Genomic DNA, 14,186 nt, shown 5'->3' on the forward strand with positions numbered 1-14,186 from the left:
GCTCAGTTTCTGACCCAAGTTCTGTCAAGGCCTGATGTATTTTGTGAAATATCTCAGCTATTTAGGCTCACATGGGGGGGGAAATAACATGGAAACTGCTGTGTCTGGGTGTTTGCTTTATTTTCATTTGTATTTTTAGGGACTTGGAGGCTCAATTTCCCTCTCATCCATATGGAAAGTTCTGCAGAATATAACAGAGCTGAAAGCAATAAAAATCAAACCAGGCAACAAAAGCAACAACAATGATATGTATTTTTATTGAAATAGCATCTACAAGTTGGAGAGGCAAATCAGGGCTGAGCTTTGCTCAGTGCCACAAAGCATCACAAAAAGCAGCCCATGCCCCAAACACCTAGCAGCCCATAGAAATGATGCTAAACTTAACTGCAGGGCTACAGAATGGCCTCCCACTCCACAAGAATTATTATGCCGCATGTGGAATCCAGCAGAGAATGATGGCTGTGCTACAGGGCGCATACAGGCTGGTTTAAAAGCTCAACAGCAAGCTCATCATTCTTGACTGCATCTGGGGGGAACAGGGAGTCGTAACAGCAGAGATACCAGTGCAACGGAGTTACCCTGGTTTCTCCTCCAGAAGCACACAGCCTACATTGTCTGCAAGGATCATTGGAGAAGCAGTATCACAGGATGAAATATCCACCAGACTATGCAACAGGGGAGGGAAGGGCACAGGAGAGAAAGGGAGGGAAGAGGTATTTGGAATCGGGGAACATGTCTTATCTAACAAAGTAATTTAATCAGCCTGATTTTTCCAGAATCACTTGTATCAGCTGAACTTACAATTTAACACAGTGGGGAATACTGCAAGAGAAATTCCACATTCAGCACCACAAATCCTCTTGACTGGTATTTTACTTTTCAAATATATTTCACTTCTCCTCAAGCTGAAGGAGAGTAGCGTACACTCACACTGTGCAATAATACACCATAGGTAGGCTAGCACGTCTACACAGCGAAGTGGAACACTATATGCTGAGACTAGCGCTAGACCCAGCAGCAATCAGACCTAAAGTGGCAGCAATAGTACTTCTGGAAGCTCTTCGGCTAGACATTCTTATGCCAGTGTGAAGCTAAGGACCGGCTGGATGCGTCTGTGCCCTGTACTTCATGCTGTGGAGCAGATATAGCATGAGATATGGCATGAGAGTATCATTACCTGGATCAAACTAATTCCATGCTTTGGTCTCTGGTGTTTCAACATCACCTCGCTTCTGATTTTTCATTTTCATTGGAACTGCTCACACACTGGGACCATCTCAGGACCTTACCAAAGAGTTGGATTCATTTTCTGTGACTTGGTCTAAAGTAGGTCCACTGTTCACTGACATTTTATGAGAGAACTCAAAGTACTGAGCAGCTTGCAAAGCCAGATCTCGTATATGTGCTCATACATACAAGCTTAGGAAGTGAATTTCAGATTTTTTTTTTTATTTTTGAGATACTGACACTGGCCATTCTACTTCACTCTTGTATAGTACTGTGGTCACTGTCAGCTTTAAGTTCAAGAGCGCCTTGAAGTTAAGAGATTCAAAGGCAACCCCCTTAACAGACAGGTTTGATAGACAGAATTCTTTTTCCCCCCACTGATGTCACAAAGTTGCTTACTTGAATTACTAGGTATCTCTGAGGGTCTCGAGCCATTCTAGAGAATTCAGCAGCTAGTTCCTTGAATTTAGGCCGACTGTCAGCATCAATCATCCAGCCTGGGGACAGATGAAAGATGAGAAAGAAAACAGTTAATTGCCAAGGGAAGAAATTTGTTTTTCAAAAATGCACAAGTTTGAAGTGAAAAGATGTCCTTGATAGCTGTGGCCTAAAGAAAAGATGCAATAAAGAGCCCAGAAGAATGGAAAACCAGAACTCTATGACACATCTGAAATGGAATACATCTGGTCTTCCCAGAGAACACTAGATGTTCCACGCTGCATGGATTTCTTCTTAATTTGCTCTAAGCTCCTGTTCCCCAACTCCAAAATAGAGACAGAAACAATGCCTTGCATTTTTCTGTGTCTGTCTCTCTCATTTAGATGTCAGGTCTGATAGTCTTTTATTATGGATGTGTCTAACCTGTAATATAATGAATCTGATCTCATCCGAGTCTAGTGGGTTTATTACAAAGTTACTACTAAATACAATTTTACTTTAACTGACCTACCGTTCCACAGTGACTTAGATTAAAAAGAGCTGTGCAACAGATCTATAGGATGACTGACCTCGCATCTGCTTTTCAGGTAAGTCTGCATTCACGTGTCTGCACCATTAACACAGACTTCACACAAGGCATTAGATGCTATTTTAATCGAGTGACGGTGATTCTTTTGTCCTTCGCTCCCCAAGAAACATTCATTAGGAACAACAATTCTCAATTCCTACTAAGGCTTTCTGCAAAACAAGCAAGTGGTATAGGCAGTCACCACCAGCAACTAGTTTCTCTCACCGTCGGCTTTTTCTAATGGAAGATTCTATCAGCAGCTTCCCAAGAACATGTTCTCATTTGCCAGGGAGGCTAAACGAAGTGGGCCTTGTCTCCTGCGTGCCGTTTAAACGAAGAAGTGACCGATGTAGAAAATACAAAGCTACTATAGCTTATAAAGAATTTCACATAAACATTACAGGACTAAGTCTGTACATCTAGCTGTAACTTTCCATCTTCCAAAATGTCCCATCTACTAGGACTTCCTTTTGTCCACTGAGATTCGCCTTATACTCATTAGAAATCCTATCAGATGGAACATTTTTGCACTCAACCAACATGAACCCCTTGCACTATTCAGAGAATTTTCATACCTGCATGCACAGTACAACTGTTTTCAGAAGATACCTTATTTACTTCTTCTAGTTTTATTTTCTTTCTTTCGGTGTTTTAGTGTACAAAGCAAAAGGGAAAGGACTATGTAAGATGGATGAGATGTCTGTGTGTTAATCTCACTTAAATTAATCCAGAAATACCAGAGAGATGTTCCTAATTCTTTTTAAATTAGAAGCATAGCCTTGGAGGATACTGTCACTAGTGTGGGTATCTTGGAGATAAAAGGGTAGGCAGACTGTTTTCTTTTCCTAAAGTAAAAATATTCATAAATTATTGTACTGGACTAAGAACGATAAAAAATTATCCTCTCTGTAGCATTTCTTGTATTAATTTAATTCTTCTTTTTATTATTACTATTGCAATCATCATTCTTGTTACTAACAATAAAACATTCTCTTTCCTCAATATTTGGAACCAGCATTTCTCCTCACAACCTTCACTGGCTGTGTATCCATGTACCATAATTATGTTTAATACTATCTTTTTTAACATCAAAATCAATTGTCATGGAAATGACAAGGGTTTACAATAACAATCATATAATTTTGACTTCACAGCAAGAATATGAGATACCATCTGACAGTAATAAGAAGCTGAGCTAACTCAACCCTTCATGGCTAAATTCGTATCTTTTGCGATTGCAAAAAACGTGCATACAGTATTTAAATGGAATTTACACTATCTTGGGAAGCTTTTGTTTTGAAGCAGCCTGCCCTATTAGCCATCACTGTCAGAGAATATAGATGCAAATTTTCTAAAATAAAGTCTCTCTTGCACTGAGCATAGTGATATTAAAAGCAACAATTACTTACACTTCACCATCACCATATAAACATCAATAGTGCAGATTGGAGGTTGGGGCAACCGCTCCCCCTTCTCCAAGAGGTCGGGGATCTCTCGAGTTGGGATACCATCATATGGCTTCCCACCAAAGGTCATAAGCTCCCAGATAGTGACTCCTAGACAGAAAAAAAAGGGTGTTAGTATTTGAGGTCATACTACTCAGATTCCTTCACAATTTCTTACAGCACAGTATTCTGGCCCAGTTCTGGACTGCAATCTCTTCTTCATTATCAGTGCCCCTAAAAACACTGAAGTCTGGTTTGCCATTTAAAAAGCTCCAGAAAATGGTGTAACAGCGCTTTGTGGTAATCTTCAAAAGCAACTTCCCTCATTTTTATTGTGTAAGAAACATCGTGAGAGATCTGAGGCACAAGAGAAAGGTCTAAGACAAATAAATGGTGGTAAAGTAAATGGATTCAATAACAAAAGAATGCATCGCACTCTTTTATCGTATCAAAAGAGAAAATGAATGGCTGATGTACTCTATTACTTTAAGGGGAAAACTGCAGATGTTCCCTAACTTAGAGCATCAATTTCCCGCAAAGGTAAAACACTGAGTAACATTATGTCATTGTCTTTGCCTTGCAAGTCATTCATAGCAGCCACTTGTATTATTTTTTTCTTTAAATCACTTTATGGATTTGAGTTATGATAGTGCTGTGCTTCAAAACCAAGATTCTCTTTTGAATAGCCATAGGATTTGTTTTGGCATCAGAGCTGGAAATGAAGATCATATATCATAAGTAACAGAATTCATCCCCCAAACAAAATCTTAAATATTGAAAATGCTGTTCTCACACCACTTTAACTTTTATTTTTATTGCAAAGGTCATTTTAAACACGTCTACAGATCAGTAACCATATTTTGCCAGCTGTCACGCTAATGTGAAAGGTGATGGGCAAAATTATGATATGTATAAAACACACATTTATTTCACCCTCATTCACCTGTTTGTTGATGTTCAATAACTATAACTTGCCAATTGTTTTTGGCCTTGTCCTTTTTGATTATAGATATTCTGGGCTTCCTGCATTTAATATGAATTTCATAAATGGAGGCATAATTTTTCCGAAGTGATATGGGGTATACAAAATTTGAGGAGAAAGAGCAGCTTTACATGATTGATTTAACTTTCATATGTTTTTCTCAGCCGAATAGAAGAGGGCAGCCAACCAGTCACAGCAAACAGTGTCTTTTGCTGCTACCCACAGGTGATAGTGAGTAATGAATAGAATTGTACACCTTGTTTCAAAATTATATGGCAACAGGAAATGCAAATAGGAGTCCATAGCCCTAGATACTGCTGAAAAATTCCACCTGATTTTATTAGCAGTAGATACACTAGATAAACAGGCAGACAGTTCAGCATATGTGGCACAATAGCTTGTCTGGATCACAGAATTATCAACAGTAAATGAACATCTCATTTCTCAAATACAATTTTTTTTTTTTTTTGGTGTGTGTGGAGTCCTCATGACCCGTCTAACCAATTCCCAAGTTATCTGTGAAATTAAATGGACGCTTGTTTCAGTTAGCTTGGAGAGCTCATCTTTTTCCCTTCTTTCTCTTGCTGTATTTGCTCCGTATTATGACAAATTCCCTTTTATCTGACTGTAGGTACAGAAAGTCCCATAAGCCTGAAAATGTTTTTTGACATTCATGGCTTTTAGAGTTAAGATTTTCAAAGGACTGCTGAAAATTATGACCTGCAGCTGTATTTTTATGAATCTGCGGCTGAGCTGAAAGAGTCCTTCTTCTGTCATAATAATCAGCCAAACTACTACCAGCCCAGACCTTACGGCAGTCATCCCAGCAGGGACATCATGATAATGTACTTTAGTGAGCAAGGAAGTTAACGCAGGAGACAAGTAACAATTGCTGTTTAGAGTTACACATTTTAAAAAAAAAAAAAAAAGAAGAAAAAGAAAAAAAAAGGCAGCAAAACCCACTGGAATTAACTCCTCTAAGAAAAGAAGGTATCTTTAATGCAGTAACACAACATAGTTAATGCTTTACAAGAGGCAAATTTTTAAACTAATCACATGAAGATTTACCATAGCTCCAAACATCACTCTGATGGGTAAATTTCCTGTAGTGTATGCACTCCAGAGCCATCCACTTAATTGGCATCTAGGGAAAGACAATAGAAATGTAAGCTTAGAAATATAATATAAAAACAATACAGATAGAACCTGTATGTAGACATCAGATTCCTCCCTGCTTCCTTTTTCAGCTGCAAGCTTAAAAAAAGCAGCACCCCTCAGCAGCTGAAATAGTTGTTCTTGCCCTCTAGAATGGGGCTTCGCCTCACAAAATATATGGAGGTGAGAAATTCCGTTATCTGCAGAACTTCTCATACCAATTCTCATACCACCCAAATTTTACTGATTCAGATGTAGTGGAACAACTCACTTTTTAATCACACCATATAAAGACGAGACCAATGCAAAAATTACATCCAATCCTCCCAAATCTGAAGTGCAGCAGAGAAAGTGGAATACAGAAGCTCTTCTGCCTCAACAGTTTACAAAACCAGACACTGCTATCTCTATTGCTCTCTAATGAGGCTAGTTAATAATGCAGTGTCCATAATACTTCACCATCCACTCATCATCATAGTAAACAGGCAATGGGGAGAATTTACAGTGCCTAATTTCTAACTCCTAATATTTGTTAGGAACTTAGCCTTGCCAGTTCTCTGTACCATTACTGCAGTGAGAAAAACTGCTCCTGAAAGCAAGTCAAAAGTCCCAAGTTAGCCTTTGGCTCTGAATCACCCTTGCGGTGAGCTCACCTCTTCTAACAGAGAAGGCTGTGTAGGCAAACACACACCTAGGTTTGGCATAAGGGTTCGCCCTCTTGAGTTCATGTCAAAATGAGATTCACGGTGTTTCCTATTGCTGAGCTGGGCCTGTGAGGCATGGTCTCGCAGTCCATTAATTTCTAATGGACAGACATTAAAACCAGATTTCTACCTGGCATGGACTTGTATGGGTCGCCTCTAATTTGGAACTATGGCAGATGTGCTAGAATAAACTAGAGACATACGTTAACTGCACGCAAAATCTGAACAGATGGTGGGTGTCAAAGCAGAGGATGTGTCTTCATTCAAACCCTTATGAAAATACCTTCCATGAAGTTGGCTAATGAACATAACCTATAGAGTTATGGCAAAACAGCACTCTTTAATAAAAGTTGGCTTAGCACTTGCAAAGACAGTTCATCCCCCTCCACTAAACTCCTCAGAAGTGTATCACTTTCAATCCCATTAAATATGACTGGGTTGTTCCAAGCTTGAACAATTGCTGAAGTAGCAAAGCTGCACTGCTCAGCATGGGATAACTCAGGTTGGAAGGGACCTCAGGAGGTCTCTAGTCCAACCTCAGGCTCAAAGCAGGTTCAGCTATGAGATCACACCAAGTTACTCAGGGCTTTATCCTATCCAGTCTGGACTCGAAAATATCCAAGGATGGAAACTGTACCACCTCCCTGGGCAACTTGATCAACTACTTCATTATCCTCACGGTGAAAAAAGTTTTCCCCTTTGGCCAGTCTGAACCTGTCTTAGCACGCTCTCAATAAAACTTTAAGCTGCAAATGTCTGCTGGATTTCACAGGACACTTTTCTGGAACTGGGAAGTGACACGTCTGACGTGTAAATCCTGCTCCAGAACTCCCAGCAGTATGATTGGCCTCACAAGCCCAAGACACCATCTAACAGCTGCCAGGGAACAGCTGGTTTGCAAGGACCAGCTCATTTTCTGTCATTCACTGGCTGATGGAGGGAAGATGCAGAGGGGTTACTGAAGAGGGGATTAGAGAACTGAAGGAATCAGGGAAGACTGCCAAAACTCCACCTTCCCTGCCAGGAGGTCTCTTTGCTGCGGAAATGGGAAAGCACCGGTGACTCCTTTCAAGCTCTTCACCTCATTGACTGAAATGCCAATGTAATCCACGCAGCAGCTGCCAAGGGCAGCAGCCACACAAATAAAGCAGCAGCCCATCCAGGAGAAATGCACACACTGGCAACAGCTGCTTGTCCCAGACAAGGACATAAGCGAGCACAGAAAAACAAAGATAGCAAGTAGACAGAAAGCAAACTGAACATTCAGGAAAAGGAATGACAGGAGAGGCAGAATCCCTTGGGATTTTGTGACAGGTTGAAATGTGGAATTTCAAGATGTGTAGGGAGCAGCCGGCAGCAGAATGTACTTACAGCCTTTACTTGCAGCCTTCTAAATTTTATAATGCATTAATCTGAAGGCATTAGAAATGAGGTGAGGCACAGCGTGAATGTTGTGCGGTATGTTGAAAAGTAATACGGGAAAATGTCTGGTTTCAAAACTATCCTCAAGCTATCTTTTTAGTGGCCTGGCATTCAGCATGGTATTGGAGACTTGGATGCAAGAAATAGCATACGCAGGCTCTTCCAGGGTGATACAAGAGGTGGCTCTCTGCTGAGCATATGTAAACTTTCATATGCTACAAATACAAACGTGTTCTGTGGCCTTCCTTTTAGTTTCTGGAAAATCACTTGTCTGGGAAAATGGGACTGCAACTTATTGAGGTCCACACTGACCAGAGAAAGGGGCTCGGCAGAAATGCGCTACATCTGTCATTCATCGAACTGACTTCAGAAGTCTTCAAAACAAGACACAAAATGAAGCATATGAACAAAATCTAATTCTGAGTGTAAAAACTGTTCAATTATATTTTGGCATCTAGAGAAGCTCAGTGAGCAAAAAATGTGCAGCTTTTATGTGTGCTGTCACAACACAGTTTGCTAAGTCACTGATAGACTTTCTTACACAGATAATAGTCCCATAGGAATACACTGCCCTAAAGAGTAACCTCAGGTTTGTCACAGTGATATATTTACTTCCAGACATGTACAGCACTCACCTTCCCTCCGTCAGCATTATACTCCTTCTCATCCCCCTCCAAAAGTCTGGCCAATCCAAAGTCAGTGATCTTCACATGGTTTGGTGACTTCACCAAGACATTACGGGCTGCCAAATCCCGGTGGACAAGTCTCCTTTCTTCCAGGTACATCATTCCCTGAAAGACAAAGAACAGTAAATAATCTTAATGAGTCTTACATGATTTTTTAGAACTACTTTTCACTGGTGACATGTAAAATTTCTGGTTCCTTATTAGTATTCACAATAAGAAAATGGCCTGAAGGGTAGAAGTTCAACACTGCCCTTGATCTGAGCAGGAGGTGGGATTATATGACTTAAGGTTCCTTCCAATTTGAATGATTCTGTAAGATTCTATGATAACTGCCAAAGGGAAAAAAAAAACCAACAAAACCCACATAGGTATCTCCTTTGCTCCAGCAAGTTTAAAACCTGGAAATGTAAGACAAAGAAAAGAAATATTATGCCCCTAATTTTTCAGACACTAAATCTGAAGATGATAAAAGATAATGAACTTAGCCAGAGCCCCACAGACATTAGGTCAGACTGGGAAACAACTCTAGCTCTTCTACATTCCAGGCAAGTGATTCAAGATGAATTCAAGATGAAGCTTCTTATCCACCTCCGAATGCTTTTCAGTCAGACACAAATTTTGATTACCCTCAGTCAATTAGAAGGAAAACAATTCTTTATTCCAAGTGCTGCAACCCACTTGCCTTTTCACTCCCTTAAAATTTCCGTGTAGTATTATAATAAGACACTAGATCAATGGCCTTTTTTTTTTTTTATGAGCACATATGTCCTGTTAGAAGTACTTTTGTTAACAAGCCCATCCAGCTGCTCTTAAAGATAAGGTAACATACACTCAAGCTACCTGGCCTTAACCTTATTCTTACTCTGATGAGAGACTAACCTCATGGAAGTTTACATGATGCTTTGTGACACTGAGATGAACACCAAAGCTTGGTCTTATTAATTGTATGACACACAAAGGATAGTCAGGTAGGGTTACAGGCCTATAATTTCATTAAAAGGCATTTATGATATTAACCATCATTATAAGAACCCACAGGTGAAATTACATGCTTGATAATTACCCTTAAGGTATCTCTTAATATATTAGCTCCGTATAATATATATGGTAATTTTTAAAAGACATTGTTGAATACCGAAGAGATCATATTATTCCATAATGCAGATGATAATTCAGAGAGTCACAGGTAGTGATTAAAATAACCAGATTACTCAGTGTCATGGGCCAGGTTTTATTCCCTTTCACAGCATAAGAAGCTCACACGTACTTATCCCCATACATACCAGGAGGACAATGTGTATGGGGTAAGCCACCACTCGTGATCACTGTGCCAGAATGTAGCCCTTTCTTGACAGAAAGCATCAAATGGAGCTCTGAACTGTTGTGGCTTTTAGGTGAAGAATTTCAGTGTAAAGACCACTAAAGGGTTTGAAAATATGTGGGAGAACATCTGTCATAAACACTATTTCATTTTTAATGTGGTAACGTTTGCTGCAGTCAACACAAAGGTGGTCTGAAAGGGGACACAGGGACTCTTTGGCATAAAGCAAATGGAATTATTTTTTAAAAGCACTGCTAGTTGAAGCAAATACACCCTCCTGCCAATTGCAAATCAATACTTTTGGCTGTTGAACATCAGAACTGTAAGTCTTTGAAAGCATAATGTTTTCTGACATCAAATTAAAACCTGTAGAAAAAGGACAAATAAACCCCATAGGTCAAACAATTGTGAGTTACACAACAAACGTACTATGAAACCAGAGGCACTATGGATTAGCACAAGAATTACCATCTGAAGAAATCCAACTGGGAAAAGACAACAGAGGCTATAGCAACGACACTGTGTAATAGAGAGAAAACAACCACAGAAGCGGCCCCGTAAAATTCAGGCAGATTGGGAATTCATATAAATCCTTTTTCACATCTCTAACACTGAACAGTAACCAGAAAGCGCTTCAACAACATTGCTCATACCAAGTAGTCTGGGAAGCAGGTGGACTACAGCAATCTCCCAGTCTCATGTCTCTCCCTTTCACCTGGGGGTCTTGCAGATGAGATGTCTACAGGTAGGTGTTAACCAACCTGTCCAGACATGCCTCAGAAAGCCACTGAGAGAGCTCCATGTGCGTGTCATGTGCAAACAGACAGATGCCCTTATGCTTCCCCCAAATACTTCTCTCCTGCAGCTCACAGTCTCTTCCTCCAGCTTCTACGAGGTTCAGTGTCTCTCTTCAATCTTGCATCTTTCACTGCAAAAGAGTTCCTCCCTGACCAAAAAGTGCCAAGGTGCTGCTTACACTTCCTTTCTACTTAGCTTAGGAAATATCTCAATTTTTTAGGATGAACAGAAAAACTTCTAAAACTTCATAGATTTGACATAACTTCCAATATCCTTATTTGGTCAAAATTCTTAATATCTCATAATAAGGGGGGTGGGGGCGGTGGGGAAGGGCAGGAAGGTTCAACAATGCAAACCGATCTTGGTGGGCAGAATCTGACAAAGACACAAGAACCCAGAGAATTTGATGAGAGAATTCTGTTGGTATAAGAACTCACTAGGCCCAAATAAAATCATATTTTTTAATGGATTAACTTGCATCTATCAGCGCTGAAATGATACGAAGATATTGCAGATTTCTTTTGGCAGAAATGAAGAAATAGAATTTCTGTCTTGTTAAAATCAGAACAGATGACCTGTACCAAGGCTTTAGCCTCCCCTCTTTAGCTAATGATGGCACGAATGGATGATAAGGTGTCCAGAAACATCCTTCATTGAAAGAATCAAACCCTTAACTGTGCTTCCTTGGTCTTATTTTACCTTCTCTATGTATTTAATTTCCAAGCATTTTTTAAACATGTAGGCTACTTTAGGATGTTTCACTGTTTATGCTACTCATTCATTTCCATTTATTTCAATCTTGTGCTATTATTTAATATCATCTTAGTAAGACCATATTTTATTCAACTTAACCTCATGCTGTCTTATGTACAAGAAAGATGTTTAATCACTAACCTGAATACCGCTCCTAATCAATGCCACACCTGGTTTTCTTTTCTATCCAGAAAGAGGGCAGAAATAGCTGTCTGTGTATCGCTGTACTTAACAGTTTACTCCACCTTTGTCAAACGAGCTTCTCAGGGCTTTATCCCACCTGCGTTATCTGCAAAGCTAAAAGCAACCCATATAGGGTTGACAGCTACAAAATCCTCTGCAGGTCCACGACCTGCAGAAATGTAAATCCTCTTAGGAATACCCAGTGTAAACATGTGCAGTTTACCTGATATCCTATCAACAAGTTCCAAAGGTGGATGGTGGAAGAATAAGAGAAAAGGTATATATATGTATATACTTTCAATAAATGAGATTATACAAGTAGAATGAAAACAACCTAAAAATGGGAATCCTACAGTATTCACTGCAGCAATACTGTCTAAACATATACTATGCGAAGAATCATCATGTGAAGGCATTTTTGAAACTGGCAGGAAAAGTGCTCTATATGCATCTCTAATCTTTTTACATGACCCAGAAGAACAATAACTAAAAAACACTCTCTGTATGACACAGCTGGTGCCATCACCACCCAAAAAGCCCATGATCAAATACCAAGAGGACATCTTATGAGAGTTACAAGTCAGAACTACAAGTGACCCTAGACCCTGACAATTAAAAGAGATCTCTTTGTAAAAATGATGCTTTAAAGCCTGATCTAAAAGACGCTATGCCGTGCCATTTGCGGTGTGATCTGTGAGGCTGGGGAAATGAAGTGCCCTTCAGGACTTGTCCAAATTAGGGCTATGCAGATCCCAAATAATTATCAAAGTATAAAATATCCAGATAATAAGAAACCTCATACTTCAGTACATGTATTAGAACATCCACAACAGGGTGGGACTTTTATGCTGAAACCACTGAGAGGAAAAAGTTCAACAATAAGCCATTAAGGATCAGTTGTCCCTTTATCTCTGAGCCCAGATTCATCTCACGTGAACACTAGAATCAGCCATGACCTACCCGTCACAGATATTTCCTCATCACAGTCACGACAGAGAATGTCATTAGAAAATACAATTACTGCCTGGATCCCTTAACATAAAATCACTCTCTGAATCAGTGCCTAATGCTATTAAGAAGTCAAACAACCACTGCAAACAGCTATAACACAGAGAAGTTGAGGAATTCCCTTTGCAAGTTCAGGATGAGTGAGGAATAGCCTTTTATTTTTCACAACTGCACCCCTTATCCTCACCCAGTACCAGAGTCACGTACAAAGACAAACCTGTGCTATATGGATCTTTACTTTGGCATACAATAGCAGTAAAACTGCCTGTAGCCTCGATCCCTTCTACCTGCGTGATTATGCAACTGTGAAAATTGTCTTTCTTCCTTCAGAAGCAGCCACAAATGCCTTTGCCAGGACTTTGATTAGTGTTAAAGGTCTTTTATCCTCGCCTACACAATTACCAGCCTGACTGTTTATACGTTTCACACAAAGCTTGCAACAGCACCAGGGAAACTAACAGCAATGCTAATGCTGAGGGGTAGAATAGGCCGAGATGGCTTTGTTCAGAGGAAGGTGGACAGGAAAGTTGTACATGGTCACTACGAGCTGAACTCCAGTAAGCATTTCTTGCCTGGCACTTTTCAGCCTTGATAGTTTTTATGTAATAACGGTACATAAGTTTTCTATGTAATCAGCAGTTTTATTAGCTGGGGTGAATCCTGCTCTCTACCAATCAGTTTACTCTCAGAGCTGGCTAGAAATAACAGAGAACAAAAATTATCTTGTTGAATAGAGTAAAAGTTAGTCATTAAGAGCTATAAAAGAAGAAAGTCTTTCCCAATTTTATTATGGAGTGTTTGTGAAGTCTCTGGGACTGTGGATAGACAGATTTGGTGTGGTCGTTTCAGGTACAGTCAGGTATGCTCATGCTCTTTTCACAATCAAAATGACAGACCTGAAAATGACATGTGCTGGCAACAAACTGAAGCGGGACAGTGGAAAGGAGACTTTCTATCAAAAAATCCATGGGAGGAGAGAAGACAATGAGATGGGACAGCTATATGATCTTTCTAAGTGCTGAACTATAATAGAAAGTATCAAATTAGGTTCATAAAATATTAGGGCTTCCAGTGGTGCAGACATCTGCAGAGGAGTATCATCAAAGGTGGGCTGGTGGTGGAAATAAAAGAATAAAGGAATTTTTTTTAAAAAGGAAAATGATGCTTTTCTGGAAAATTACGGGTTTGTCCCCTGAAATCGTCTTCCTTTAAGACATGGTCATAATTTGCTGTTTTCTTACTTTACTGCCAGTGTTACTTTCTGCTGCTGTCATTTGTCTCCCAGATCCTGAGGGCAGTTTCTGAGCACAGCCTCCATTAGTACAGCTCAGCGCGTAAGAGTTACAAGCACAGACTGTTTCAGATACTGTTATTTGATTCCCTTCACTTTTCTGGACTTTTCAGAGTCCCACCTCCCCACTGAGGATGCTTCTGGATTCATTTCAAAGGTGGCAGCTGCCGTTCAAGGCATGTCCAACTCTTTGAACTGCATGAGC

General features: G+C 39.9%; 1 protein-coding gene across 1 annotated transcript in view; it reads right to left on the reverse strand.

Moving 5' to 3' along the window:
• The window catches only part of ERBB4 (erb-b2 receptor tyrosine kinase 4), a gene marked incomplete at its 5' end in the record, with an annotated part of 657,878 nt that overhangs the window by 24,862 nt on the left and 618,830 nt on the right, over positions 1-14,186 (reverse strand). The window contains 4 exons of the mRNA XM_082483856.1: positions 1,627-1,724; positions 3,643-3,789; positions 5,729-5,804; positions 8,577-8,732. Of these exons, the coding sequence (XP_082339982.1) occupies positions 1,627-1,724; positions 3,643-3,789; positions 5,729-5,804; positions 8,577-8,732 (477 nt within the window). The remainder of the gene's footprint in view (positions 1-1,626; positions 1,725-3,642; positions 3,790-5,728; positions 5,805-8,576; positions 8,733-14,186) is intronic.

This window comes from Vanellus vanellus, assembly GCF_965231255.1.
Source record: "Vanellus vanellus genome assembly, chromosome: 5".
In the NCBI taxonomy this organism is placed as follows: Eukaryota; Metazoa; Chordata; class Aves; order Charadriiformes; family Charadriidae; genus Vanellus; species Vanellus vanellus.